The sequence below is a fragment of the Sciurus carolinensis genome, chromosome 4, assembly GCF_902686445.1.
Source record: "Sciurus carolinensis chromosome 4, mSciCar1.2, whole genome shotgun sequence".
Lineage (NCBI taxonomy): Eukaryota > Metazoa > Chordata > Mammalia > Rodentia > Sciuridae > Sciurus > Sciurus carolinensis.
Genome location: NC_062216.1, coordinates 112,138,667 through 112,164,822, shown reverse-complemented (window position 1 = coordinate 112,164,822; position 26,156 = coordinate 112,138,667). Strand labels below are relative to the sequence as shown.

At 41.5% G+C, this 26,156-nt stretch overlaps 1 protein-coding gene across 1 annotated transcript in view; it reads right to left on the bottom strand.

The window, feature by feature from the left end:
- The window catches only part of Acvr1b (activin A receptor type 1B), a 41,052-nt gene extending 15,123 nt beyond the window's left edge, over positions 1–25,929 (bottom strand). The window contains exons 1-3 of the mRNA XM_047551473.1: positions 25,768–25,929; positions 3,391–3,630; positions 2,441–2,689 (exon numbers count right to left, since the gene is read on the bottom strand). Coding sequence (XP_047407429.1) covers positions 2,441–2,689; positions 3,391–3,630; positions 25,768–25,858 — 580 coding nt within the window. The 5' untranslated portion in view covers positions 25,859–25,929. The remainder of the gene's footprint in view (positions 1–2,440; positions 2,690–3,390; positions 3,631–25,767) is intronic.
- Between the last annotated feature and the right edge of the window lie 227 nt (positions 25,930–26,156).

The window sequence follows — 26,156 nt, the reverse complement described above, 5'->3', positions numbered from 1 at the left end:
AGACTTACATAAACTGTCTCATTTCTCTTACAACCACCTGTAAGGTAAGTATTGTTATTATTCCCATTTTACAGATGAGAAAATGAATAAGGCTCAAAAAGGAACATTATGTAACTCACTCAAATTCATACAAGCAGAAAGTGACAAAGCAGAGCTTAAGATCTAGGGCTGCCTTTCTCCATAGTCCATGCTTTTAACTGCAACAGTACAGAACTACCAAAATGTTTCTCAAATTAGACTCCTCCTTCCTCTCCATCCCCTGTCCTACTCTGGCCATTCATTCATTTATCTATATACTGGGGATTAAACCCATGGGTGCTTTATCACTCAGCCATATCCCCAGTGCCTCTCTCCCTCTCTTTATTTTTTTTTTTTGCGGTGCTGGGGATTGAACTCAGGGCCTTATGCTTGAGAGGCAAGCACTCTACCGACTGAGCTATCTCCCCAGCCCTCTTTATTTATTTATTTATTTTTGTTAAATTTTGAGACAGGGTCTCATTAAGTGACTGAAGCTGGCCTCAACCTTGCCATCCTTCTGCCTCAGCCTCCAGAGTCATTGGAATTATGGGTGTGCAGTATGATGCCCAGCTGGCCATTCTTTTAAAAGACTTCCAACTGGTCTTTCTGCCTTCATCTCACCCTGCTCTTGCCCTACACACCCACACATAGCCCTGCCTCACCCCATCCTTCCTAACAGGAGGTTGGTAAATGAACAGATTCATCCTCCACATCCCTGTCAGAATTCCTTTCAAAGGAAAAAAAAAAAAAAAGAGCATTTCCCCAAGTGAAAACTTTCAGTAGATGCCTCCTACCTATAAGATAAAATATGGCCCCCAAGGGTCCTTCACACCTGGGCCAGCCTCTTTCCCCAGCCACCTAGTAGGGCACACCATGCTGGCTTCCTTATCATAAGTCCTTAAACATACATACTATGAAATTTCATGTCTTTTTTGTCTTTTCATACAAGGTGTTCTCCTTGGCCTAGAATGTTCTCTTCCCTCTCTTAAAAATTCCAGTTCCTTCACCTACATCTCTGTAAGATTTTCCCCAATAATCCCTGTCTCTTCTATCCAATCCTGGGTCAGATTTTTTTTTTTTTTAAATCTTTGTTTCCAGAAGGTATTCAGCATACATTTGTTTAAAGTGAACTGGAAGTAGCATAAGCAGCATGGACTTATTACTTCAACACCTTGGAACCTCTGGACCTTCTGACCTGAGAAAGGACTAAACCACCCAGAGAGAAGAACAGTCATTAACCATTTTACTTCAGATAAGTAAGAAAACACCATGCCTCCCTAGCCTCAGCCGGTCCTGGACCTGAAAAGACTCTTGAATACTTAAGCTACCCTCCTCCATTAGCAAATCAAGTCACAGAATCAACCAGGCAAGTCTAACCACTGCCCCACCTCTTTCAGCAAAGAACAGCCCATATATTTTCTGTTTCTAAAAATATGAAGCTTTTAAATATATCCATCATTTTAGTGCTCTCTACTGCCGAGCTTAATAAAAGTGAAACCACTGAAATTCAGGAGATGTGACAGCTCAAAGTATTCCTGTGTTCAAGAAGGAATGTCTGCCATGATGGATGGCATAATTTCCCTAAAGAACAATAGTCTGTCCCATGGCAAGGAAACATAAAAACATTCTCACAGATACGATCCTGTGTGTTCTAACTAGAACAGCAACTCTGATCTTTGAGGCTGAGTTTTTTTTTTGTTGTTGTTGTTGTTAAGAATGGAATACCACTGCGACTAAACCAATTGTTTATTTTCATTTAAAAAAAAAAAGTCTTTTGCAGTCATGTCCAGTTCCCTCTATCCAAAATTCTGGTCTCATGCCAAGGTCCAGTGTTGGGTTCAATGCCCTCATCTAAGAAAGACTTGGTCAACAACAGGCACTACAGGAAATGGAACTGATGCTATGCTGGAAGCCCAAATTGCCTTTATGGTAACCCCCTCCAAAAAACCCTTGGGCAGTGGTACAAGTCAATGATTCACCAAATCCCAACTCTAGCTTTACTCAATGTCCTTAAACTCCCCTTGTGGTTGCTCAGAGATCAATGATTAGCTGTCACCACCTCACAGAAATCCGGCACACTCCTGTTTCTCAAAATGGGCCCTGCAATTGAGCACTCCACTGCTCAGGTGGAACCAGCTGAATTTTAATAGATGTATGGTTACAGGACTTGAAGGGAGACAGGGTTTCCTCCAATGGAGAGTTTTGCACTTGACCTTTGGAGTCCCAGGGTATAAAAGATTTGCTGTGAACCCATTATCATATCTTATTACACGTCAGACTCCAAAAAAAGGGGAATTATGAAACCAAATGACTCAATGCTAGTAGAAACAAGCACAGGGCTCCGGCCTTCCTCACAAACACTCTCTCCTGCTGGGAAACAGTCATGAGAGCCAACAGACACAGTGCCTGCAGAACTCAGTACCTGAGCCAGACCCTGATGTGGAGAGATCGTAGACAAGATCCTGAAGCGTCTTGTCTTTGGAGAGACACATCTCACATGAGGGATCTTCCATGTCCAGTCTCTGGCGGTTGTGATAGACACGCTGATGATAGTTAATGACAAGGAAAACAATGATGATGATGAGAAACAGGAGGAAGACTGGGCCAGCAATAATGCCTACCAGCTCCACAGGGCCCCACACGGAAGGGTGCTCGGGCTCCTTGAGGTGACCTGGGTCAAATGAGAGAGGGGAGGGAAGGAACACAGAGTGAATACAAGGGAACGCTGTGAGCTTACTTATCTCCAACACTGCCCCCAAGTAAGAAGGCCCTTCCCCCTCAAGGTTTTGAGCTCCTTTGATCTCTCTGGTCTTACTGGGTTTGTCTGTCTACCTAGATGTTCTCAAAATGCTAACTTCTTTGATTGAGTTGCCCCTTCAATGGGCAAACCAAACTCACTTTGGAACTTCACATCATGTCAGGATCCCACCTTGGCCTCCAGGATAAATGCCAGTTTCCACACTCCTTTAGGCTCTTCTCCAGCATCTCTCCCTGGATCTGCCATGTGATACTTTCTAAATGGTAAACCTTGTCATGGCCACCCTTTCCTAATTCTAGCCCCTCTTCACATCTGCCCATGACCCTTCACAGAGCAGACTGCTTCAAAAGGCTCTGGTGCCATCTCTCTCCAGATCAGCCCCACATCCTCTGTGGGGATTCCTGCCTGGCTCTGTTGCAGATGGCTGTTCAGTCACTACCCAAAACACAGATCTCACTTCTGGAACTAACTTGAAAATATGCCTCTCTTGTTCTGAATCTACAACCCTGACTTGAGAGGAATGCCATCCCTTGTCATTGCAGGCAGTGAAGATGAAAGGATGGGGTGCCCTACCTCCAAGATGAGCCAATAGTCTGACAAGGGCATCCACTCACCACTGGGCACCCTCAAGTCGATCTTGTTGCAAAAGTCAGTATAGCAGCAGTGGGTATTGCGCAGATCCTCTGAGCTCAGGCAGTAGAAGGGTTTCCCAGCAGGGACCAGCTCCACTTTGGGGATGCAGGTTCGCACATGGTGCTCCATTCCATCCAGGTTGAAGATGGAAACCATGCAGGCCCCATCTGTTTCGCACGTGTAGTTGGCCTGTAGGCAGCTGGTGCACGCACACAGCAGAGCTGCAAGAGATTTGGGAGCAGACATTGAAAGCAACAATGAGGACTTTTCCAGGTCCTTTTCCAGACTTAAAGTATAATCCCTTAGCATATTTCATGCTCCAAAAGAGGAACTTTTATGGATATGGGGCCAGAAAGATATCTTCAACTGGAGCACAACCCTTTGCCTATTTATTCAGCTCACTGACAAAGCTTGATAGGCCCCACCATTCCTCTCAAACTATTCTATGCCTGTGAGCAACACAGGAAACACCTTCTCATTCAAACCAAGATAGCCTGCAGAGAGGATGGCATCTCCCCTTTGGAAGATAGGAAGCACCCCCTTCCACACACACACACACACACACACACACTCCATGCAAAAACCACCTCAGGGTTCCTTGGAGCCAGAATTAAGTCATCTCTCACCAAGCTTCCTGAATGTAGTGCAACGCTCTCACACATTCTCTTGCAAAGCTTTTCTCCTGCCCAGTTCTCAAAAAAGCCTTCAAAATTCTGTTCAAACACCACTTCCTTTGAAAAGCTTCCCCTGACCATTCCATTATTGTCTCTTTCCTTTAGTCCATGTCGGGTGTCCCTTCATGAGGGCCAAAAAGGATGTTTTCCAGAGGAGAATTTTAGTGCCTACCTCATAAAGTTATTATGGGGACTAAATGAGATAATGCATAAAAGGTGCTTAATAAGTTTAACCCATTCTGAAAGGCCCCTGGACAGTATTTACACAAACAATTGTGTTCCCCCACCTCCCCAAAGAGGCTATGTACACAATCACCTCTGGGACTATCAATTTTGCTAGGTATGTACCATGCTAAGTGTGTGGCACTAACAGGAAATTACTGTAAATGAATTTGGCGCCTCTGAAAGCCCATTCTGCAGTCCTGGAATCTGCAATTCTTTATTTATCTGACTAACAAGAATAGCACAGACAGCAGCAGTTGGTTCTTCCAACACTGTCTCCCATGAGCCTAACCTAGTCCTGACCTCTTGGGACGGGCAGACATGTGGCTTTGGCCACTACAACGCTGAGGCTGGGACAGGCAGGGCTGAAGAAGATACTCATCCATCAGAGCTTGGAGGAGAGGCCCATCAAGTCCCAGGTGGCACATTCAAAGAGCACTGTTTGGGTACCCAGGGGGAAGACCTGCACTCCAGGGTCTCCAGAAGAAGAGACTTTTGTGATAGTCCCACAAAAAGTCACACTGGCCTAACTCTCCATTTAGGCTGTAAAGAATCTATCTTTGTCTCTTCCTCCAATACTCTGGAAGGCATCTCTTGGTTTTTTAAATGCAAAGACAGACTCTAAATGTCTCGGTGTCTAACCCCTCCTGCCGCAGACTTTCTATAAATGAGACAATCCCTTGCTGTTCCCACTCAAGGAAACTGAGGAGAGGCAGCACCAGCAGGTACACAGACAGGGTCGAATTCACTGCACAGCCTGTTGTATTTTTTTCACAACCTTTGATCAGATCCCTATCTTCTGGGAGGAATTCCAAAACATGTTGCTACCTGCTAAAGAGCGTAGGTAGTGTTAGTTCTTAAAGGCATAAAGTTTAAAGTAGGTATTTGTGAGAACAGGATCCAAATCATAAAAAGAATGTTAAAAGCAAATTTCTCCTAAATTTCAATTTAAACCCTGGTAGTCACAAAAAAGACTAAGGGACTGCCTCATTTTTCCTCCCAAAGGTCCTTATTTGTTCTTTTATTCTTCTTGGTAACTTAAACTTTAACAACTCTCAGAATACTTGGTCCAACTGTCTTTTACCCCCGCTGGAATTCTGTTCATTCCCACCCCACTGTGTGCATTCAGGCATTAAGGGGGTCCCTGTAGGGAGAATACTTCTCAGTATGTATGTTATCGTGTCCAGCAAAGACAACAGTGTTGGGGCTATTTCGGAAGGCAAGAAAGGGAAAATGAACAACTTCAAGAGAGGACTATTCTGAGCAGGGTGAGACACACAAGGCCAAACCCATAGTAGCCTGTTTAAAAAGAGCTCACTTCAGAGTCCATCAATTAGGGGAGCAGAGCAGTCAGGAATCTCTCTGATTCCAGATATTTATTCTTTCGTTGGTTCATGGCCTCTTTCACAGTGATTCATTCCGGAGAATGAACACACCCACACGTGGCTCATTATTTTTGGGAAGTACTTAAACAATCTTGGTGTAAGACAGGAAAGAGCAAAAGTGGTGAAATCTATGCTAACAGGGATGGAGAACGGAACTGAAGGCTGGGCCCCAGGGGTTTAGGATAAGGGAACTGGGTGAGTCCCTGAACCTATTTGGACCTCAAATGTCCAACCAGAAAACACAATTTTTCTTACAGATGGTAGGGAGATTAGTCAAATGTCTGCTAAGAGCTGTGGGAACCCTGAGAAATGCTTGCTCTACACATATCTATGTACATCTATGTAATTTTACAGAGTGAGTGAGCAGTCTGAACAGATAAAACTTTTATGATAACCATCACTACTGCCCACACCTATGAAAAGGTCTGAATTTACATCATTGGGAGCCACAGTGGGTATCACAGCAGAACAGGTCAGGAAGACCTAAAGCTCGAATGCCAGCACTAATGTTAATCACATGACCTTGAGCAATATATTGCACTAGTTTCTTTTGTGCTCAATCTGTATAGAGGGACTATTAATAAATAACTCTTTACAGTCATATATAAGAATCACATGAAATAACATAAAAGCACTTAACAGTAGGTACTCAAATATGAATCCCTCTTCTTAATGTAAAACCTAAAAGATAAAAATAAACAACCACACAAATAAAATGTTTCTCTTCAACCACTGATCAGGAAGTGGAAAGTTACAGCAAGGTCTCCAACAAGAAGCTGTTCAAGTCTCTGCTCTGCTGGTAACTAGTCGTGTGGCTTTGGGCAAGTCATTTAACCTCTCTGAACCTCATTTTCCTCATGATTAACCAGAGAGAAGGGACTGAATTAGATGACCTCCAAAAGCCTTTCTAGCTCAATCTAGATCTAGCTTTGTTTTATAATTCACACTGTTTGGATCACTGATCCAACACTGAAAAATTCTGCTTTATATACCTTTTCCTAAATGTCTTTAAGACAGACATTTTGGCTAGTCTTCTGTTAATATTATTCACTGAAACAAAATAAGTGATAATAAAATTACAAACATAGCTGAATTCACTGTAAATTTAGTACACAGATCACAAACCTAAATTCAATTCTCTTTGAAAAGCTAAATGTGGACTAATGATAACAGCCCCTTATAATGTTTCACAGTGACTCATCAGGTTAAAAAGTCTACACATATATAAGCAAATACATACCTAAAGCTCTCCTTATTCCACAAAGTGTTACGTATGAGAAATGACACAATTTGGAAAACTAAATCACAGAAGAGTCACTGAATCACTCAAAATGTAAACAAAAAAGTGGTCAGAACAAGACCCCCACTAGGGTAGAACTTTGTAATTAACAAGCTTATTAGTCAAACCTGAATTCAACGTAAAACCACCTTGGCAGAATTTGAACATGGTTCCAAAGTATGATTAGAAGGTGGTTTGTGGTAGGATGTCAATGCAAATTTGATTCAAGAGAGAGGCTGTGTTTTGAGAAGGCTGACAAGTCCCAACTTGGGCAGGCTCCATCTAGCTGCACACTGAGCCTCAGAAGAGAGGAAGGCACTCAGCAGGCCTAGGGCCCAGCTGGGAATTCCCAGGAACCCCACAGAGGCTTGAGTGATCCAATGACTCTTCTGTGATTTAGTTTTCCAAATTGTGTCGTTTCTCATACGTAACACTTTGTGGAATAAGGAGAGCTTTAGGTATGTATTTTCTTACGTATAATTGTGTACTCTTTTTAACCTGATGATTACTGCATTGGGCTTGGTTTTTGCTGTTTTTGTGGTGCTACAGATGGATCTCAGGGCCTCAGGCATGCAAGACAAGTACTCTACCACTGACCTACAAATCCATCCCTGGCTTCTCTGGGAGAGTAAAAAGACTATGAATTTTATTTCAGCACCAGAAACACTAGTTTTATATTAGGGTGTGATGTTTTCAGTTTTGTTTCCCATAAGAACTGTGTGTAGACACTGCGTTATTTTATCAAGAGTTTTCACTTTCATTTTCTCATGTGATCCCCACAGGAACTCACAAGAGCTGAGGTAGGTGTAGTTGTCCCACTTTATGGATAGTAAAGCCAAGAAGGTAAGGGACTCACAAATGATAAACAAGTAAACGATGAAGCCACAACTCCACTCAGGTCTCTAGACCCTAAGTCCACACAGCAACCTACAACGTATCTCCTGGCAATGTCCAGGACCCCTAACTTTGCAGGGCCACTGCTGTACTACAAACATCATCAGAGGTAGACAAATCATCCTGCAAATATTACTGACATCACTCTGAAGGCATTCTTACCATCACCGTGTCAAATCCACTCAGGGTTTTCTGACCAAAGAGCCTCACCAAGTCTTCCTGCGGTTTACCTCCAGGGATTTGGTATGTTACAGTCTGAGAGAGCAGAGGCGTTCATTTCACCATGAATTCCTTAATGTACATTAATGACTAGAAATGGCATTTTACACACACATACACCCGCCCTGCCTTTGATACAGAGTCTTACCCAGTTGCCCAGGCTGATCTCAAACTCCTAGACTCAAGTGATCCTCCGGCCTCAGTCTCCCAAGTGTATTGGACTAAGGTGTGCGCCACCACGCCTGGCCATCCTTATCTTTAAAAAACAGGTTTTTTTGTTTTGTTTTGTTTTTATGTAGAGTTTAGTTCCTTTGATCCCTTGGTGATTTCAAAATAACCACCCTGTACAGACCTTATTAAAGTCCTGACAGTCGAGTTTAAGTCTCTTAATTTTGCTTTGTTCATAGGCATACGTAGCTCCTAAAAAAGGTCCCAAACAATGGGCCTTCGAGAAACCATGTTGCCACCTTCCCTTCCAGTGGGTAATTCTTCTTGAGTTCAGTGCCCCCCACCTTTTTGCAGTGCTGGAGACTGAACGCAGGGCTCATACATATTAGGTAAGCCTTCTACCACTAAGCTACAAACCAAGCCCGTGGCCCTGACTTTATTATGGATCCCACCAGCACAGTAACCAGGGCCTCCTTGGAAAGCTTTTGACAGAGGAAAAGCAGGTCACTCTAATAGTCTTCTGGCTGAGGTGCTGTTTAAAGAAACAAACGGTGTTCCAATCACCTTTGCATCTACAAGATTGACTTTGAGTAGGCACACATTAAATATGTGCTCAAAAAAAGGCCATTCATGATGACAACATTAAGGTCCTTTAGGATGGAAAAGAATATTGTGCCAGCTACTATGGTCATGTAACAAATCACCCCCAAAATTTGAGACATAAAACACCATTTACTCTGTACATGAAGAATTTGGGCAGGGCAAAGCAGGGACTGCTTGCCTCAAAAAAGTTCCAGGCTTCAGATGGAAGACTCCAAGGCTGGGGGCTGGGATCATCTGAAGGTTCACTCCCTCTCACATTCGGTAGGTGATGCTGGCTGTTGGCTAGGGACCCTGGCTCCTCTTTACATGGTCCTCTCCAAGTAGCTTCTGTGCATGGGCTAGCTTAGCTCCTCACAGCATGATAGCTGGTTTCCACTGAGCAAGTTTCCAAAAGGAGCAAGCAAGGCAGTAATTGTATCCTTTTAATGGCCCAGACTTAGAAGTCACAGAGCACAGCTGGGGATGAAGTTCTTCAGTAGAGCCCCTGCCTAGCATGAGTGAGACTCTGGTTTGATCCCCAGCACTGCAAGAAATAAGTCAGAGAGCATCACGTCCACCATGTACTTTAAGTTGAAGCAGCCAAGCCTCCATCCAAATTCAAGGGGGCAGGGTGGACCCATCTGTTGGTGGAAGGAATGTCAAAGTCACATTGTAAGAACATGTGGAATGGGAGATACAGATGTAGTCATTAGGAGATACAACTCGCCACAAACACCTACTTCTTTAGGTCTAAAGCATCCTGTATGACTACTTAAATTCAGAACAAAGTAATATTTATTGCAAACCAACAATGAACTTCATAAGATTGAATTTAATTCTTTACTTTGAGAGGTATCTAACATGTACTTGTCTACTCTGAAAGAATCTGGGGATGCATATTTTCATAACATGTGTCTCAACAAAAATGGGGAATATAATTCTTTTGTTTTCTCACTTATTTCCTCATCACTGACAGCACCTTCAGGGAGACATAATTGCACAATGGTTAACAACCTGGGTCCTGAGATCACAGAGGCTCAGTTTGAATCCTGACTCCATCACTTGTTACCTGAGTGACACAGGGGCAAGTTTCTTAAGTTTGCTGGTTTTATTACCCCAATTATAAAATAGGGATAGCAACAGAATCTATTTCATAGGAGGGCTCTAAGAAATAAGATAATCATTATACAAAACCCTTAGCAAAGTGCCTGTACAATTAAGTGCACATTTAATGCTAGATGTACCCCAACTGTTCAAGTTTTAAAATATCTTTAATCTTTTGTTATTGATGTTGGAATCTGCAAGGCAACTACTCAGTTTCCCACATAATCATCATCACACATAAAATAACAACAGCCTTAATATTATCAAATATCCAGTCAAGGATATTTGTGGAAGAATGAAATTAGACCCTATCTCTCACCGTGCACAAAAATCAATTCAAAATGGATCAAAGACCTTGGAATTAGACCAAAAAATATGCAACTTCTAGAAGAAAAGGAAGGGTCAACACTCCAGCTTTTAGGCACAGGCAATGACTTTTTCAATAACACCTAAAGCTCAGGAAATAATGCTGAGTTAATAAATAGAACGGCATCAAATTAAAAAGCTTCTGCACAGCAAAGGAAACAATTAGGAATGTGAAGACAGAACCCACGGAATGGAAGAAAATCTTCTGACAGAGGATTAATATCTAGAATATATAAAAAGCTCAAAAAACTTCACACCAAAAGTCAAATAACTCAATTAATAATTGGACAAATGAATTAAACAGACACTTCTCAAAAAGAAATACAAATGGCCAACAAATATATGAAAAAATGTTCATCATCATTAGCAATTAGGGAAATGCAAATCAAAACTACATTGAGATTTCATCTCATATCAGTCAGAATGGCAGTCATCAAGAGTACAGATAATAATAAATGCTGGAGAGGATGTGGAGAAAAAAAGAACACTTTCACACTATTGGTGGAATTGTCAATCAGTACAACCTCTATGGGAACGGGTATGGAGGTTCCTCAAAACAGTAGGCACGGAACCACCACGTGACACAGCTATATCACTTCTTGGTGTTTACCCTGAAGAATTAAAGGCATCTTACCTACAGTGATACCTGCATACCCGAGCTTATAGTCAAACTATGGAACCAGCCTAGGAGTCCATAAATGGATAAATGGATAAAGAAAATGTGGCAGGCATACAAAATGGAGTTTTATTCCGCCACAAAGAAAAATGAAGATTATGGCATTCACAGGAAAATGGATGGAACTAGAGACCATCATGTTAAATGAAATAAGTCAAACTCAGGTGGTCAAGGGTCCTACGTTTTCTCTCATAGGCAGAAGCTAAAGAGGAAAAAGGAAAACAAAGGTCGGGGTGGATCTCCTAAAAATCAAAGGGAGATCTGTAGAGGAAAGGAACCAAGAGGTGGCAGGGAGAAAGGGGGGAGTAATGCTGGGGAGTGATATAGCCAAGTTATATTATGTGCATGTATGATGAATATTTAACAACAAATCCCTTCAATGCATATAACTACAATGCACCAACAAAATGAAAAAAAAAAAAAAAAATCCAGTCCATGTTCAAAAGTCCTCTATTGTCTCAAACAATGTTTTTTAAACAGTTGGTTTGTTCAAATATGGATCCAAATAAGATCCTTTCACTGTCCTTGGTTGAAAGGTTTGTTAAACCTCTTTTAATCTACAGATTTTCCCCCTGCTGTTACTTTTCCTTAAAATTATTTGTTAAGAAACCAAGCTATTTGTCTGTATTTCCCAAACTCTGGATGTTGACTGACTCCCTGTGATGTCATATAACATGTACCTCTCTTCTCTGTATTTTCTATTGTTTTAAATTTATTTTTATTCCTATTTTTAGTTATGCATGACAGTAGAATCTATTTTGATACATTTATACAAATGTGTATTTTCTATAAGCTAAGAGCTAGATCTAGGTTTTGATTTGATTCAGGTTCAAATATTTAACTATAACACCCATAAAGCAGAAAACTTCCAGCTGTCTCCTTTTGTAATATAATATATTAGTTCCCACCCTTCTGTGTGTGTGTGTGTGTGTGTTACTGGGGATTGAACGCAGAGGCATTCAAAACTCAGCTACATCCCTAACCCTTTAAAAAAAATTCTTATTTTCAAACAGGGTCTCACTAAGTTGCCCACACTGGCCTCAAACTTGCTATCCTATCTCAATCTCTCATGTGTGCTCTCATGACTGGCTTTTTATTGGTCAGTTTTTTTCTTCTACTTTTCCAGGCCCTGTGTAAGCATTCTGTTGCCTCAACACTCCCCTCCTCCAATTCCAACAGGCAGTCTTTGGCACACACTCATTCTTTGTCTAGGAAAGACTAAGCTAAGCACTCCCTCTCCTAGACTACCTGCAATTACTTCTGTACTATACTTCATTCAACACTCAAGATCAAGATTCGCCTGAGTGTATTTCCTTGGTAATTCTAAGACTGCCTATCCTAAAGATGGGTTCTTAAAACTGCTATGCTCCTCTCTGTTCATGTCTGGATAATTAAAGTCTGCAATCATTTATGTCTGACCTAATTCCGTGGCTTCTCCTGTTTCATTATCCTGGTCAAGTGGTCTGCATCATATCCCTCCTAGCCCAAAAAATACATAAGGGAAAGAGCTCACTGAGAGATCTCAGGCCATACTGTCTCTAACCAGTCAAGTTTCCACGGCCTGCTGGGCTTAAATGCAGGCCCATTCTCCCCACAGGTCTGCAAGCTTAACCTCTCCAACTGGGTGTCCTCCTATCCCATCTCTAAGACTAAGTCTATCTAATACTGTACATCAAAGCCCTTGCTTAAGACTAAGCTTTCCGATTCTAATATTTCGTTTACTAGGTAGAGAAGTAAATGAATTCTACTTAGTAGGGAAGTCCAGTCACTATAAACAATACTAATGCTAATGCTATTATGAATATTGAGCACTAGATTTTGATTCTTTTATATACTCTCACTTTACTAGGTTGTTCTCTTGTTTTATTTTTTGGCTTATAAAAGATGCTTTTATAAAAAAAAAAGTTCAAGGTGTGGCATAAACAGTAGTGGTAACAGGCTGCAGCTCCTGGGAGAACAGCCCATCAGGAGCAGGATGGCAGCAGCAAACAGAAAAAATAAAATCAAAGAGGCACCCTGGTACACACCTGTAATCCCAGCACTCAGGAGTCTGAGGCTGGAGGATCCCAAGTTGAAAACCAGCTTCAGCAACTTAGCAAGGCCTTAAGTAACTAAGTGAGGCCCTGCCTCTAAATAAAATATAGAAAAGGGCTGAGGATGTAGCTCAGTGGTTGAGTGCCCCTGTATTCAATCCTGGTAAAAAAAAAAAAAAAAAAAGGAAAAAAAAGGAAAAAAATCAATTGCCACAGAATACACAATATAGAAGTTGGGCAAACCCTTTATTCCTGCTCCAGAGATATTCACTATTACATGTTTGATGTATATTCTGCCAGGATTCCTTGGGTGTACTAATATATTTATTAAAAAAGTTTTTCCCCAAAATTGAGTGAAGCTGGAAACTCGAAAACTCAACTTGTCCACCAACAGATTAAATCTCACATAATATATTAAATATTATTACATGGAGAAGACTCACTGCTATCCATATTAAAATCTCCATAGATGTATTTGCAAAAATTAAAATGCTGATCCTAAAATTTATATGGAGTTACAACAACTGGATATCCACATGCAAAAAGAAGTCATACCTTACATACAAAACTTAACTCAAAATAGATCAAAGACCTAAATACATGAGCTAAAACTTACAGTCCAAAGCTTTTAAAACTCTTAGAAGAGGGCTGGGGAGATAGCTCAGTTGGTAGAGTGCTTGCCTTGTGCAAGCACAAGGCCCTGGGTCCAATCCCCAGCACCGCAAAAAAAAAAAAAAAAAAAAAAAAAAAACACTCTTAGAAGAAAACAGGGGTAAATCTTCATGACCCTGAATGCGGCAAGGTTCTCTCAGATATGACACTTAAAGCACGAGCAACAAAACAGGTAAACTAAACTTCATCAAAATTAAAAACTTTTGTGCATCAATGGATAATCAAGAGAATAAAAAGACAACAAATGGGAGAAAATATTTCTAAATCATATATCTGACAATGCTCTAGTATCCAGAAAACATAAAGGACTCTTACAACTCAATACCAAAAAAAAAAAAAAATGCAACCCAATTAAGTCAGATGTGGTGGCATACACCTGTAATCCCAGCAACTCAGGAGGCTGAGGCAGGAGGATTACAAATTTGACACTATCCTCAGCAATTTAGCAAGGATCTAAGCAAAATAAAAAATAAAAAGAACTGGCAACATAGCTCCGGGGTAAAGTGCCCCTGGTTTCTGTCCCCAATACACCACCCCCCAAATTTAAACCTGGACAAAAGGGACTGGGGTTGTAGCTCAGTGGTAGAGCACTTGCCTCGCACATGTGAGGCACTGGGTTCAATCCTCAGCATCACATAAAATAAGTAAATAAAGATATTATGTACATCTACAACTAAAAAATATTTGAAAAAAAAAACAGAGCGAAGGACTTGAACATTTTTCTAAAGATGATAGACAAATGGCCAACGAGCATATGAAAAAATGCTCAATGTCACCTCAGATGCTTCAAATTGAAATGCAAATCAAAACCACGAACTATTACCTCACACCCATTAGGAAAGCCATAAGAAAATGAAAAATAGAAAATGCTGGTGAGAGTTGGATAAACTGCAACTCTTATATACTGCAACATGATGGGGGATGTGGCTTAGTGTTAAGAGTACTTGCCTACCTAGCACCACACACACACATACACACACAGATACAACATACATTGTAGAAAAATGTGTGTGGCTCCTTGATAAGCTAAACATAGAATTACCATATAATTCAGCAATTCTACTCCTATGTATATACCCAAAAGAACTGAAAACAAGTGTTCAAACAAAAAATTTGTACATGAATATTTTAATAGCACCATTCACAATAACCAAAAAGTAGAAAACAACCCAAATGTCTATCAAATAATGAATGGATAAACAATATGTGGTATGTTCATACAATGGAATATATTCAGCCATAAAAAGAAAGAAACTACTGATACACACTACAATATGGATGAACCTTGAAAACATTAAGTGAAAGAAGCCACATATCATATGATTTCACTTATACGAAATATCCAAAAAGCAGATTTGTGGTTGTTATGGGCTGGGGAGAGGGAAGAGTGACTACTTAATGGATACAGGGTTTTCTTTCTGAGTAACCAAAAAGTTCTGGTACTACACAGTGCTGACAGCTTGCACATTATCAAGGTACTCAATGCCACTGAATTGTACACTTTAAAATGATTAAAATGGTAATTTTTCTGTTATATGTAGTTTATCACAATTTAAAACTACCATAAATTTAAATCCACACTTGCAAAACAATATATATATATATATATATATATATATATATATATATATATATAAAATCTCAAATACAAAACCAAAATAATCCATAATACATGCATGGGAAAGAAACAGGAGGTACAATGTTTTTCCAAACTCTGTTCCCCCTAAATCTCTAAGCTCTCCATGACACCTCAGGAATCTCTGAACTCCACAAGGAGGAAACCAATGTCCTTTTCACCCTTTTCTGACTGGTCTGTAGCACAGCGTCTGGTGACTAGCACTGTGCTTGATAGAGCTCAGCCTAATAAAGGACGGAGGGGGCTCTGCAATGTAGGATACTGCAGAAGACATCTTAATTTTGGAGTGCTCCACTTTAGACAGGTGTGGTGGCATACACCTGTAATCCCAGCTACTCTGGAGGGTGAGGCAGGAGGACAGCAAGTATGAGGCCAATCTGGACAACTTATTAAAACTGTCTCAAAATAAAATATAAAAAGGGCTAAGGAATAGCTCAGTGGTAGAGCACTCCTAGCTTCAATCCCCAATATGGAACAGGGGAAGGGGGCAGCAGGAAGAAGGTCTCCACTGCTTTAAAAAGAAAAAAAAAAAAAAAAAAAGTGTTTAATAGCTGCTGATCTAGACAACTGCCAAATGTTTAATGAAAAGCCTGAAATGGGTTAAAAACCAAGGTGTCTGGCACTAAACTGTCCCAAAATTGAGGTCATGTTTGGTTCTCTCGGGGGGGAAATTGTGAGAAGGCAGTATCTGGGAACTGATATTGTTCCCCAAAGTTCTAACTAGTTCGAGGAGAAAAATCTCACAGCAGTAACACAATCACATACTACTGGCTAAAAACAAATAAAAAAGCCAAAGTTATATTTTATCTTTCACAATGATCAAAATTAGAATTTAAAAAATACATTAAAATGAAACAAAAGGCTCTCAAATACCCAAGAGCTATAATAAAGTCAAATTTTACATGTGTAGTTGGTGGTATCCTGAAAGGAAAAAAAAAAAAAAAATGTGCTGGGCTTTTCAAAAAGCACTTATGAAAAAAATTTAACTGACTTAATAAAGGAAGTTATTTGTATAAGGGGCAAAACTCACAGATTTAACAAAAGGCACTTGATAAGTTTGGCATTTAATTCCAATCTGGGAAAAGATCATGGAATGGGGTTTGCATAAGAGAAAGGTGTTTGAAAAGTCAGCTCCACACTATACCCATTCTACAAACTGCCTTTCTGACATTCTACTTGGAGACAAACCCAACCCTAGAGAGCTGTTTAAACAAGTTCAACCTTAAGCCTCAGGTCTAGAGAATGAAAGCTTTGTTCTCACTCAAAAGAGACGTTTGATGTTTATGCTATGGAGACCTGTCATTGCAATTTAATTTATGACTGACTATAAATACCTGAACACGGGTGCAAAGGCCCACCTGCTGCCCAGGAGAATGTCAAGGTAAAACTGGAATGAGTGGCATCATTATGAGAGAGTGGCCAACATTCCTGGGACCTAAGTTTACAAAATTTGTTGTTATATTTAAGACTATCTACCAGTAACTTCATTTATTTGTCCTTTCCTTACAGTTTATAATAAACATGTAAAACCACTGTTGTCTTTCTTTGTTGTATTCAAGTAGATATATTTCTGGCTTATTAGGGAAGGGGAGAATATTTATCACTGGTATTTTCTTTCTGACCTATTTACTATCATATGGATGAGTGGAAAGGAGACAGTGTATGTCACAGTTTTGAGTCAGAAAAGGGATAGGAATGACTGTTTGGGGGAACTGGGACAATGAAGGAGGAAAAAAAATCAGTCAAGATTGAGAAACTAATGAGACTAAGATCAAGTTCATTTGGCCGAAATAAAATGGGTAGACGGTAAGCAGAAATGAAAGAGGGGAGATAGAAGGATAATTATGGTCCGAGTAACTCACAAATGGGATAAAAACTATATATATAAATTATGTTTATGTATATATGTGTGTGTATGAGTGTGTGTGTGTATAAAAATTACCACAGGATGGATTTGGAACTCTTTACCTAGGATTTTATTGAGAGGATGGAAAAGGAATGAATTCAACTAAACAAATGTATTAACTACTTAAAATATGTGACAGGCCACAGCCATATAGAGAATAAAACAGTTCCTACTGTCAATTTTTGTGGGTAGAGGTTGGGAGAGTGGGAGGAAAATAGAACTATAAAGCACATGACCTTCCACATTACCAATATGGATGGGGCACTGGAATCACTGACTGGAGAACACAAGAGGACAAGGGTCCCACACTGGAGGATGTTGGATTTAACTAGGAAGAGAAAGGGAAAGGAAGCACTCCAGGGAGAAGAAACAGAAAAGGTAAGGGGCATGGCGGATATGGTGGCACACACCTGCAATCCCAGTGGCTTGGGAGGCTGAGGTAGGAGGATCATGAGTTCAAAGCCAGCCTCAGCAACTTAGTGAGGCACTAAGCAACTCAGTGAGACCCTGTCTCTAAATAAAATACAAAAAGGGCTGGGGATGTGGCTCAGTGGTTGAGTGCCCCTGAGTTCAATCTCTGGTACCCAAAAAAAAAAAAAAAAAAAAGTAAGGGAACATGAAAAATACAAGGTATATCAGTTCCACAGTAAACTGACAGATGCAACAACAATGCCAAGGTTCCTGCCAGAGACAAGGACTAACTAGGGCCAGATCAGATTGTGATGCCAAGTGAAGGGATCTGGAGTTGATCCTAAAAGTCACATAAAAACAGTGGAATTATCAGACAGTATGTTTTCCAAAGTTAAATCCAGCAGTAGATATTAGAACAAATGGAAGACAACTACTTGGTTAGAAAACCACTTTCAGAGTAACCATAGTCTACAGTGGATCACAGTATTTAGAACACATGCTTTGGAACTGGACCAGCTTTGAGCCCATTGCTTAACCTCTGTGTGCTCCAATCGCCTTATATGTAACATAAGGAGAAGGGTGCCTCAAAGAACAGCTAAATAAACTGGGAGTGGTGGTGTACGCTTGTAATCCCACAGACAAAGGAGGCTGAGGCAGGAGGATTGCAAGTTCAAAGCCAGACTCAGCAACTTAGCAAGAACCTGTCTCAAAATTTTAAAAAATAAATAAAATTAAAAAAGGGTTACGGATGTGGCTTAGTGGTTGAGTGTTCCTGGGTTCAATTCCTGGTTAAAAAGAAGAAAGAGAAAAAGAGAGAGAGAGACAGAGAGAAAGAGACAGAGAGAGAAATGGCTGCATAAAGTAAATGAAACAACACAAGTGCTTAGCACAATGCTTGAGTATACAGTAAACAGTCAGCAAATTAGATGTTTTTACTACTACTGTCAGTGAATGAGAAGGGTCTGAACTCTTCATATTTGTCGTAGTTCCAACAAGCAGAAGTAGTCAATTTGTGTGTAAATCATAGAAGGGCAAGAATACACTCTTTCCTCAGAATCCCTCTCAACATTCAGTTTGGGGCTATGTATGTCCTAGACATGAGAAATGAACACTGACTGAGCTGGATGTGGTGGCACATGCCTATAATCCCAACAACTTAGTAGGCTGAGGCAGGAGGATCAAAAGTTCAACGCCAGCCTCACAACTTAAGGAGACCCTTTCTCAAAGTTAAAAATACATTGAAAAGGGCTAGGGATATAGCTCAGTGGTAGTGTAACCCTGGTTAAATCCCCAGTACCCTCCCCCCACATATATGAAAGGAAAAGAAAAAAAGAACACTGACTGAATTTGATTCAATCTTATCTACAAGTGTAAATTGTAATAGACATATACCAAGACAAAGAGTTGAGACTCTGGGGAAAAGGGATTCTCCTAATTTAAATACCTACTTAAAAAAGTCCACAACTCAAATATCCCAGAACCTACAAAACTGATCTCCAAAGCAGGTACAATCCCCTCTCCCTCCAAACACACAATTGTCTAGAAAAAGGTTATAGGCAGATGAAAGTCACATATAATCAAAGAACTTCTTTTCATCTATGAAGTCCAGCAAAAGGATGGCTGGGTACCAGATCTCAGATGCCCTGAGGCTTGGGATATTTCTCATTAGTCTCCTTTCCTGCTTTACTTTTCACCATCACCCTCCCCAACCCCACACACATTTTTTAAAGAATATCTCTTCACTAATTCAGTTTCTGTAGATCAGAGGTCCAGGTGCAGCATAAACAATGTCATCTAGGGCTGCTTTCTTATCTAGGATTAGTCTTCTTCCAAGCTTACTGGTTATTGGCAAAATCAAAGCCATGCAAAACAAGGACTGAGGTCCCTATTTTCTTCAGTCAGGGACCACTCAGCTTCTAGAACCTGCCCATGATTTTCTGCCACGTGCCTGTTGGGATGGGCAGTTTGTAACATGGATGTTTGCTGATTTCCAAGCCAGCTGGAACATCTCTGACTTCCTCTTCTGCAATAAGTTGAGAAATTTGTTTTTAAAGGTCTAGGCCCATCACAATAGATTCCCTACCCGAAGGTCAAATGATTGGGACCCTAATTACATCTGTAAAACATCTATGCAGTAATACCTAAACTAGTATTGAACTGAATAATTGGGAGTAGGTATGTGTACACCAAAACCCAGGAATCTTGGGGGAACAGGGAACAGAGGGTGAACTGTGAACTGTGGTAGGTGCAATCAATCTTAATTTGTTTACTGTTTATCTTATCTTGCAGATGGTAAGCTTCATGAAGGAAGGCGCTGCCTCTTCTGGCTTATTGCTGTATCCCTAGTACCTACAATGGTGTCTGGCATATGGCAGGGGCTCAATAAATATGTTAACGGAATCTTCAGATCACCATAATAGATACTCAATATGCATGTCTATCTGTTTAGTTTACTTACAGTCTGGAAATGGGACTTCTAACTGTATGTATTAAAATTCTGGTTCAGTGAAACCATTTAGGAGTTCTTGGAATTCTGTGATACAATTTTACCTGCACATTTGTATAGCTCTAACAAAATACAGTTGATCTTCAATATTCAGACTCCATATATGTGAATTTGCTTACTTGTTAAAATTTATTTGTAACCCCCCCCCCCCCCAAATCAAAGCTTGTGGTTCTTTCCTGGTCATTCAAGGACATGCATAGAGCCGCCCAACACACATGTTTCCAGCTGAGGTCAAACAAGGCAACACTCTGCCTTCTTGTTTCAGCTCTCATACTGTAAACACATGTCCTTTTGGCAGTATGTTTAGTACCATACTTTTTGTTGATGATTTTGCTATTTAAAATAGTTCCCAAGTATAGAGCTGAAATGTCTAGTGTTCCTAAGCACAAGAAGATAGTAATGTATGTGCCTTAAGGAGAAAGTATGTGTGTTAAGTAAGGTTGGTTCAGGGATGAGTTACGTGCTGTTCTTAAGTTCAATGTTAATGAATCAACTGTATATTAAATAGGGTATCTTTATATAGAAACACATAAAACCAGGTTATATATCGATCATTTGATGAAAATGTTGTGACCACAGGCTTGTGGGAACCTACCCCTGTATTTCCTTTAAGAGCAATGTGTTATGTATTTGCTAATTTAGTGTGAGCAGCCACTTTATAGAACATTATTACCAAAAATAATAAAATGTGATGGTATGAACCCTATCTTACAGATGAAACAATGAAGTTGAGAGATATGGAATGGCAACTCCAGGCACATTCTAGCACATCATTCTGTTTTATTTTCATTAAAGCACTCATGACTGATAATATTGTTTACTTTTTTATTTTCAGTCTAAGTCACTACAATTTTATTTTATTTATTGCCACTGCAATTTAAGTTCCACAAGAGTAGAGAATTAGGGACTTTTGTTCATCTTCTGTTATTTTCTCACGCCAAAAACCATACCTGATATAAAACCAATCGAATAAACAAACAAATGTCCTATATGTAAATAGGTAAATATTAGAGGTGATATGATACTTAAAGTTACTTTCATAATGTTAAATTAAAAATATTTAGCAAGATAAAGTTTAAGTCTAGGTGGAGCTAGAGTTGTGGCTCAGTGGTAGAGAGCTTGTCTGGCATGTGTGAGGCCCTCAGTTCAATCCTTAGTACCATATAAAAATAAATAAATGATCCATTGACAACTAAAAAATATTAAAAAAAAAAAAAAACAAGGTAGAAAGAGAATAAAATGCAAAAGACAAGCAGCACTGCCTGGAGTGGCATGGTCTCTGAAATCTAGAGTAGATAAGATCACCTGGGATGGAAAATTCACAGTTAAACCAAACTCTGGCAACTCTAGAACAAGAGAAGGAAAGATACTCTGAAACACTGTTTTGGCTTGGTGTCCGGTTTATCCATGATCCATGGAGAAGGCCAGTAGGTAGAATAGGCAAGAGCAGAAATGATGCCTGTGAAGCCCTAGTTCAGGGTAAGCAGGACATGAGACGGAGAATCTGAGAAGACCAAAAACTGAGAGCAGGTACTCAAACCTGGAAATGAGGCAAAGTGAGAGAAATCCAAGTTTGACTGGCTACAACCACAGGGTCTGAGAGCTGATTACTTAAAAGGACCAGCCTTAAGTCCAGGTTATGGATGCCTGCAGCACAGATAGCATACCAGAAGGCTAATGAGAACGAGAACTCTAGGATTTTCTTTTTGTAAATACAGAGAGAAAAATGAGATAAGACCCTCATATCAGCTTCTACTGTAACAGATTAATAACCCAAGAATTCACACAAAGCGGCAGGATTCAGAATTAATGCTCACTGCTGCTCTGAGCGAAAATCAAGCAGTATACAATAAAGATTTCAAAATTAAAACATAAAAGCCATTTCAGTATTCTAATTTAACCTTCAAAAATAAAGAGGATCTAAAGCACATGAACTGAGAATTCCATTCCACCTCAACACCCTGTACCCCTGAGTTATTATGAGAACAGACTGCAATGCAATTCAACTCATGTTCTAAAATGCAACAAGCAGCTTCAACAGGACATGCTCAAAGAAGCAGCTCATCCCCTCCTCTCCAGGTTTACTGATTCATATTTTGGTAGCAAGGTTACAATTAGCTCAGCAGTAAAAAATAAACCTATTTATAACACAGAAGTCCCCCTAAAAGACACAATCATCTAAAAAGGTTTTTAGAGGAAAATAAAGTGCAGTTTCTTCCTGTACTGACTGCAGATTCCCAAGGTCCTTTCAGATGAAATCCTCAGTCTAACCTTCCTGTGTTCAGTCACCATTCTGGCCACCTCTCAGCCTCCATGTTCTTATGTAACATTTACATAGTGCCATAAACATACCCAGAATTGCGTAACGTTGCCAAACCAATAAAGCCTAAAGCAGGTCACTCTCTCCAGACTGTCTTTGATTAACACAGGTATGCTGCCTGGTTTATGAAGTAAACTCCTGCCAAAGACAGAAATTAACTTGAGGAAATCTGAAAGGGGCCTACAAAAAAGCACAAATAAGAAGAAATTAACCACAATGTGACATGTGGTGCACCTATCAATCACAGAGTATGTATTCTGTCCCATAAGATAAAAAGTAACCCAACATTGCTTATTCACTGAAGTCAGAAACTGTGTCTAAAAATACCTCCCTGCCAACTGGCTATCAGTAAGACAGTCTCACAAATGTCCCAATAAGAGCCACACAGACTATTTTCTTACTTTTCAGAGGGAAAATTGAGGCAGTAACAGAAAGGTTAAGTTACTTGTTCAAGGACAACCTGTAAGGAAAAAGAGCTCTGGAGCTGAAAACCAGCCTCCTCCCTGCATCTGGTTCTAACCTTTAACCAGGAGTAGCCATTTTAATTGCTTTATCACATCTATTCCAGGAGTTGTTTCAACAAAACTTATCAGAGATTCTCTTTTCCTCTATAGGAATTCACTTCCATAGTATTTCACATCCATATCCACTGAACAAAGTTTACAAGACTTGGCTTGAAATTAAGATTTTAGTCTGGTCACAGAAACGCAAAATATTCCTATCATAACCCCAAATCCCTCTTTCATTGTTTTTATCCTAAGAAATGAATGTCATGTTCTGCTACAACTCAACTTTACATTTTTAAATACTAATGCGAACATTCCTAAGCTAGGTCTTAAAACACAGTATACCTCTCAAACGGCTGCTGTTTCTTGTCTTATAACTTGTTCTCCTTATCACTCTTTTACTAAGTCCCAGTTAACTCATTAATTAATAGAAACACCTCACCCTTACTGCCATCACATTATGTCCAAGTACCAGGCATCAGAGCTGCTTGGCTCTCATCACTTCTCAAGTCAATGTAGGGGAGCACTACATAGGAAATGCAGGGAAAGGGGAGAAAAAAATCAACTTCTTGTTATCCCCTAGCCTCTATTTTCCCAGAACTGACGTTTTACTTTAAGTCTTTTGCAACAGTGGTCTCTGTAGCATGCACTATTGGCAACTAGATGTGTCCCGGAAAAAACTGTAGTGTCTGGCCAAGAAGTTTAAAGGCCTTCGAGAATGTTTGTTGGACACACAACCTAATTTCCCATATACCAAAAAAAGAAACTGATTCCCTATTTTGACCACCCACCCTCACCCCAACAAACATCCTTTTTAGGAAGGCTGCAAAAAAATGAACTCTGCACCATTCAGAACCAGTTGGATTATCAATTAAACATTCTTAACTTAGCTCACAACAAGACAAACCCCACAGACACCACACCATATCAGCAGGGAAATGATTGTTTAAAATCTTGGCTACATTAGGGGCAGGATAAAAATTCCTATTTGAGGGATTTAAAGAGTTATTCACATACACATAAAATAAGAAACCTGAAGGCTGAACCTCCTTATTTTTACAACCCTACTAGAGAAATAACATGGTATTACACATTCCAAAAACATGGCCCATAATAAGGCTCCCCCAACATCCCTATTCCGTGAACATCGTTATCTTGCCACAAATGTCAGGCTGTTCCTACATTATCCGAGTGTTTATCAGACCTCACAGAGCAGTTACCCATGCCACAGTGCAGCAACACCTAGGAACACACACACAAGATACCTAACAGTGAACAAAGACCTCACTGCATAGGCTACACCACTGGGAACAAATATCAAAGCAGGAGATAATAAACTTGTTTTTGAGACTCCGAAAAGGCATAGTGTCTTTTCTTCATGTTCTGCTTTATTAAGGAAGCCTGGACCCACCTGAGAATTGTTTTTAGTGGCTAGAAGAGCCCAAGAACACACACTTGATCTCCCATTGCTGGAAGGTTAGGGGTTGCTAAGTCAAAGCAGCAGGCTTTGTACATGGGAGCAAATACAATCCTCATAGTCTCTCCCAGAACCATCTGTGGGTCAATAACCACTTCAATGTAACTGCCAAATATAACCTTCATCTGCAACCCCAATGCCAAAACATATTTGACAGGACTCTCTCAAACGAAACATTTTAGGGTTTCATCAGCTCTTTTCAGTCTCCAAAGCCTCATAAACAACACATCCAGTGGAGTGTCCCACAGAAAGGTCCCCACCTCTGTATGGGAAGGGTGGCGGAAAATCAGGAGAGCAGAAGGCTGTGGCGGTTGGAAGGTAAGGGGTGTGTGAAGGTGGGGGAGGGCTGGGAAGAGGGATTGTGTGCGAAGGTAAGTAAGTACTGACCAAGGGCCAGGGAGACGGTCCAGTGGTGGGATCTTTAAATAATCTTGGGGGTTGGATGCAGGTTCTAGGATATCACCTGAAAGGCATCCACAAAGTGATTAACTGAATGGGCCCCCTGGGGTGGGGTGGGGTGGGGTGGGATGGGGGAGACGGGAGGAAAGCAAATACACCTAGATTCAGATTAACCGCCGGGGAACTAGTTTTCATAGGGTTAGAGAGATTCCAAAGCCGAGCTCCAAAAAGGTTGCGGGGCCTGCTCGTCCCACTTCCTCCAGCTTCCACAGGCGTGTGTATTGGAGGTGGGGGTATTTGCCCCGCAGAACGCAGGGGACTGAGCGAAGGGGAAATGTGATTCCCGAGAACATCAGGGAGGCAGGGGAGAAAGGGTACAGACACGCCAAGTGCAGAAGCTGAAGGGAAGATTAGAGACCCCCTTCTCCTATAGCCTGGGGTGCGCGACAGCTTCATCAGGATACCTAAGAAAAGCAAGACCCCATCACCGAACCCCACAATCTTGGCGGGAGAAAAGGCGCCCCCCAGGAGCATCTGGTGATTGGGAATAAAGCCCCCAGTTTCTGGACGTGCTTAAGGGCAAAAACCAGAGACCTCTCCCAATCTTAAGGAAGCCCGAACTCCCCTCTATGGAACCTGCGGGTGCAGAGAGTGCGACCCCCCGGAGCTCCCTGAATTCAGTTCCGCCTCTAAGAGGGCTTGGGTCCCCAGGGGCCCGGCGTGAGCTCGGGTGGCCTCTGGGCGGCCGCGCCTCGGAGGTCGGGGGAGCTGACTGAGGGTCACCCCGACTCCTCCGCGCCCCCCGCCCGGCCATATTGTGCGTGTGGGGAGGGGGCGCGCTGTAGCTCAGGGGCCGTAGCTCGAGGCCTCGCCCTCGCCCGGCCCTCTCCATCCCGGCCCCCGCCCCCCACCCTGGGACTCACCCTGGATCCCCCGGGGCCCCGACCCGCCGCTGCCGGCGAGCAGGAGGACAACAAGGGGGAAGAAGGAGGAGGCTCCGGCCGACTCCGCCATAGTAACCGCCGCCGCCGCCGCCGCCGCAGCCCAGCAGCGCCCAGCGCGCGCGCGCCCCCGGCGCCTCCCCTCCTCCCGCGGCCCCGCTCCCGCCTCCCTCTCCTCCGCCCCGCGCCGGCACGTGCGCTCCCGGCGGAGCCGGCGCCGCGGCCGCCGCGCGCGCCCCCGAAGGGCGGGGCCGGGTGCGCGCGGGGCGCCCGCCTTAAAGGGGAGTGTCCCTGTTAAAGGGGTGGGAGGGGTTGGCGCCTCCGCCAACCTCACGGTTCGGTGCGGAGGAGGCTGGAGCGGACGCACCGCC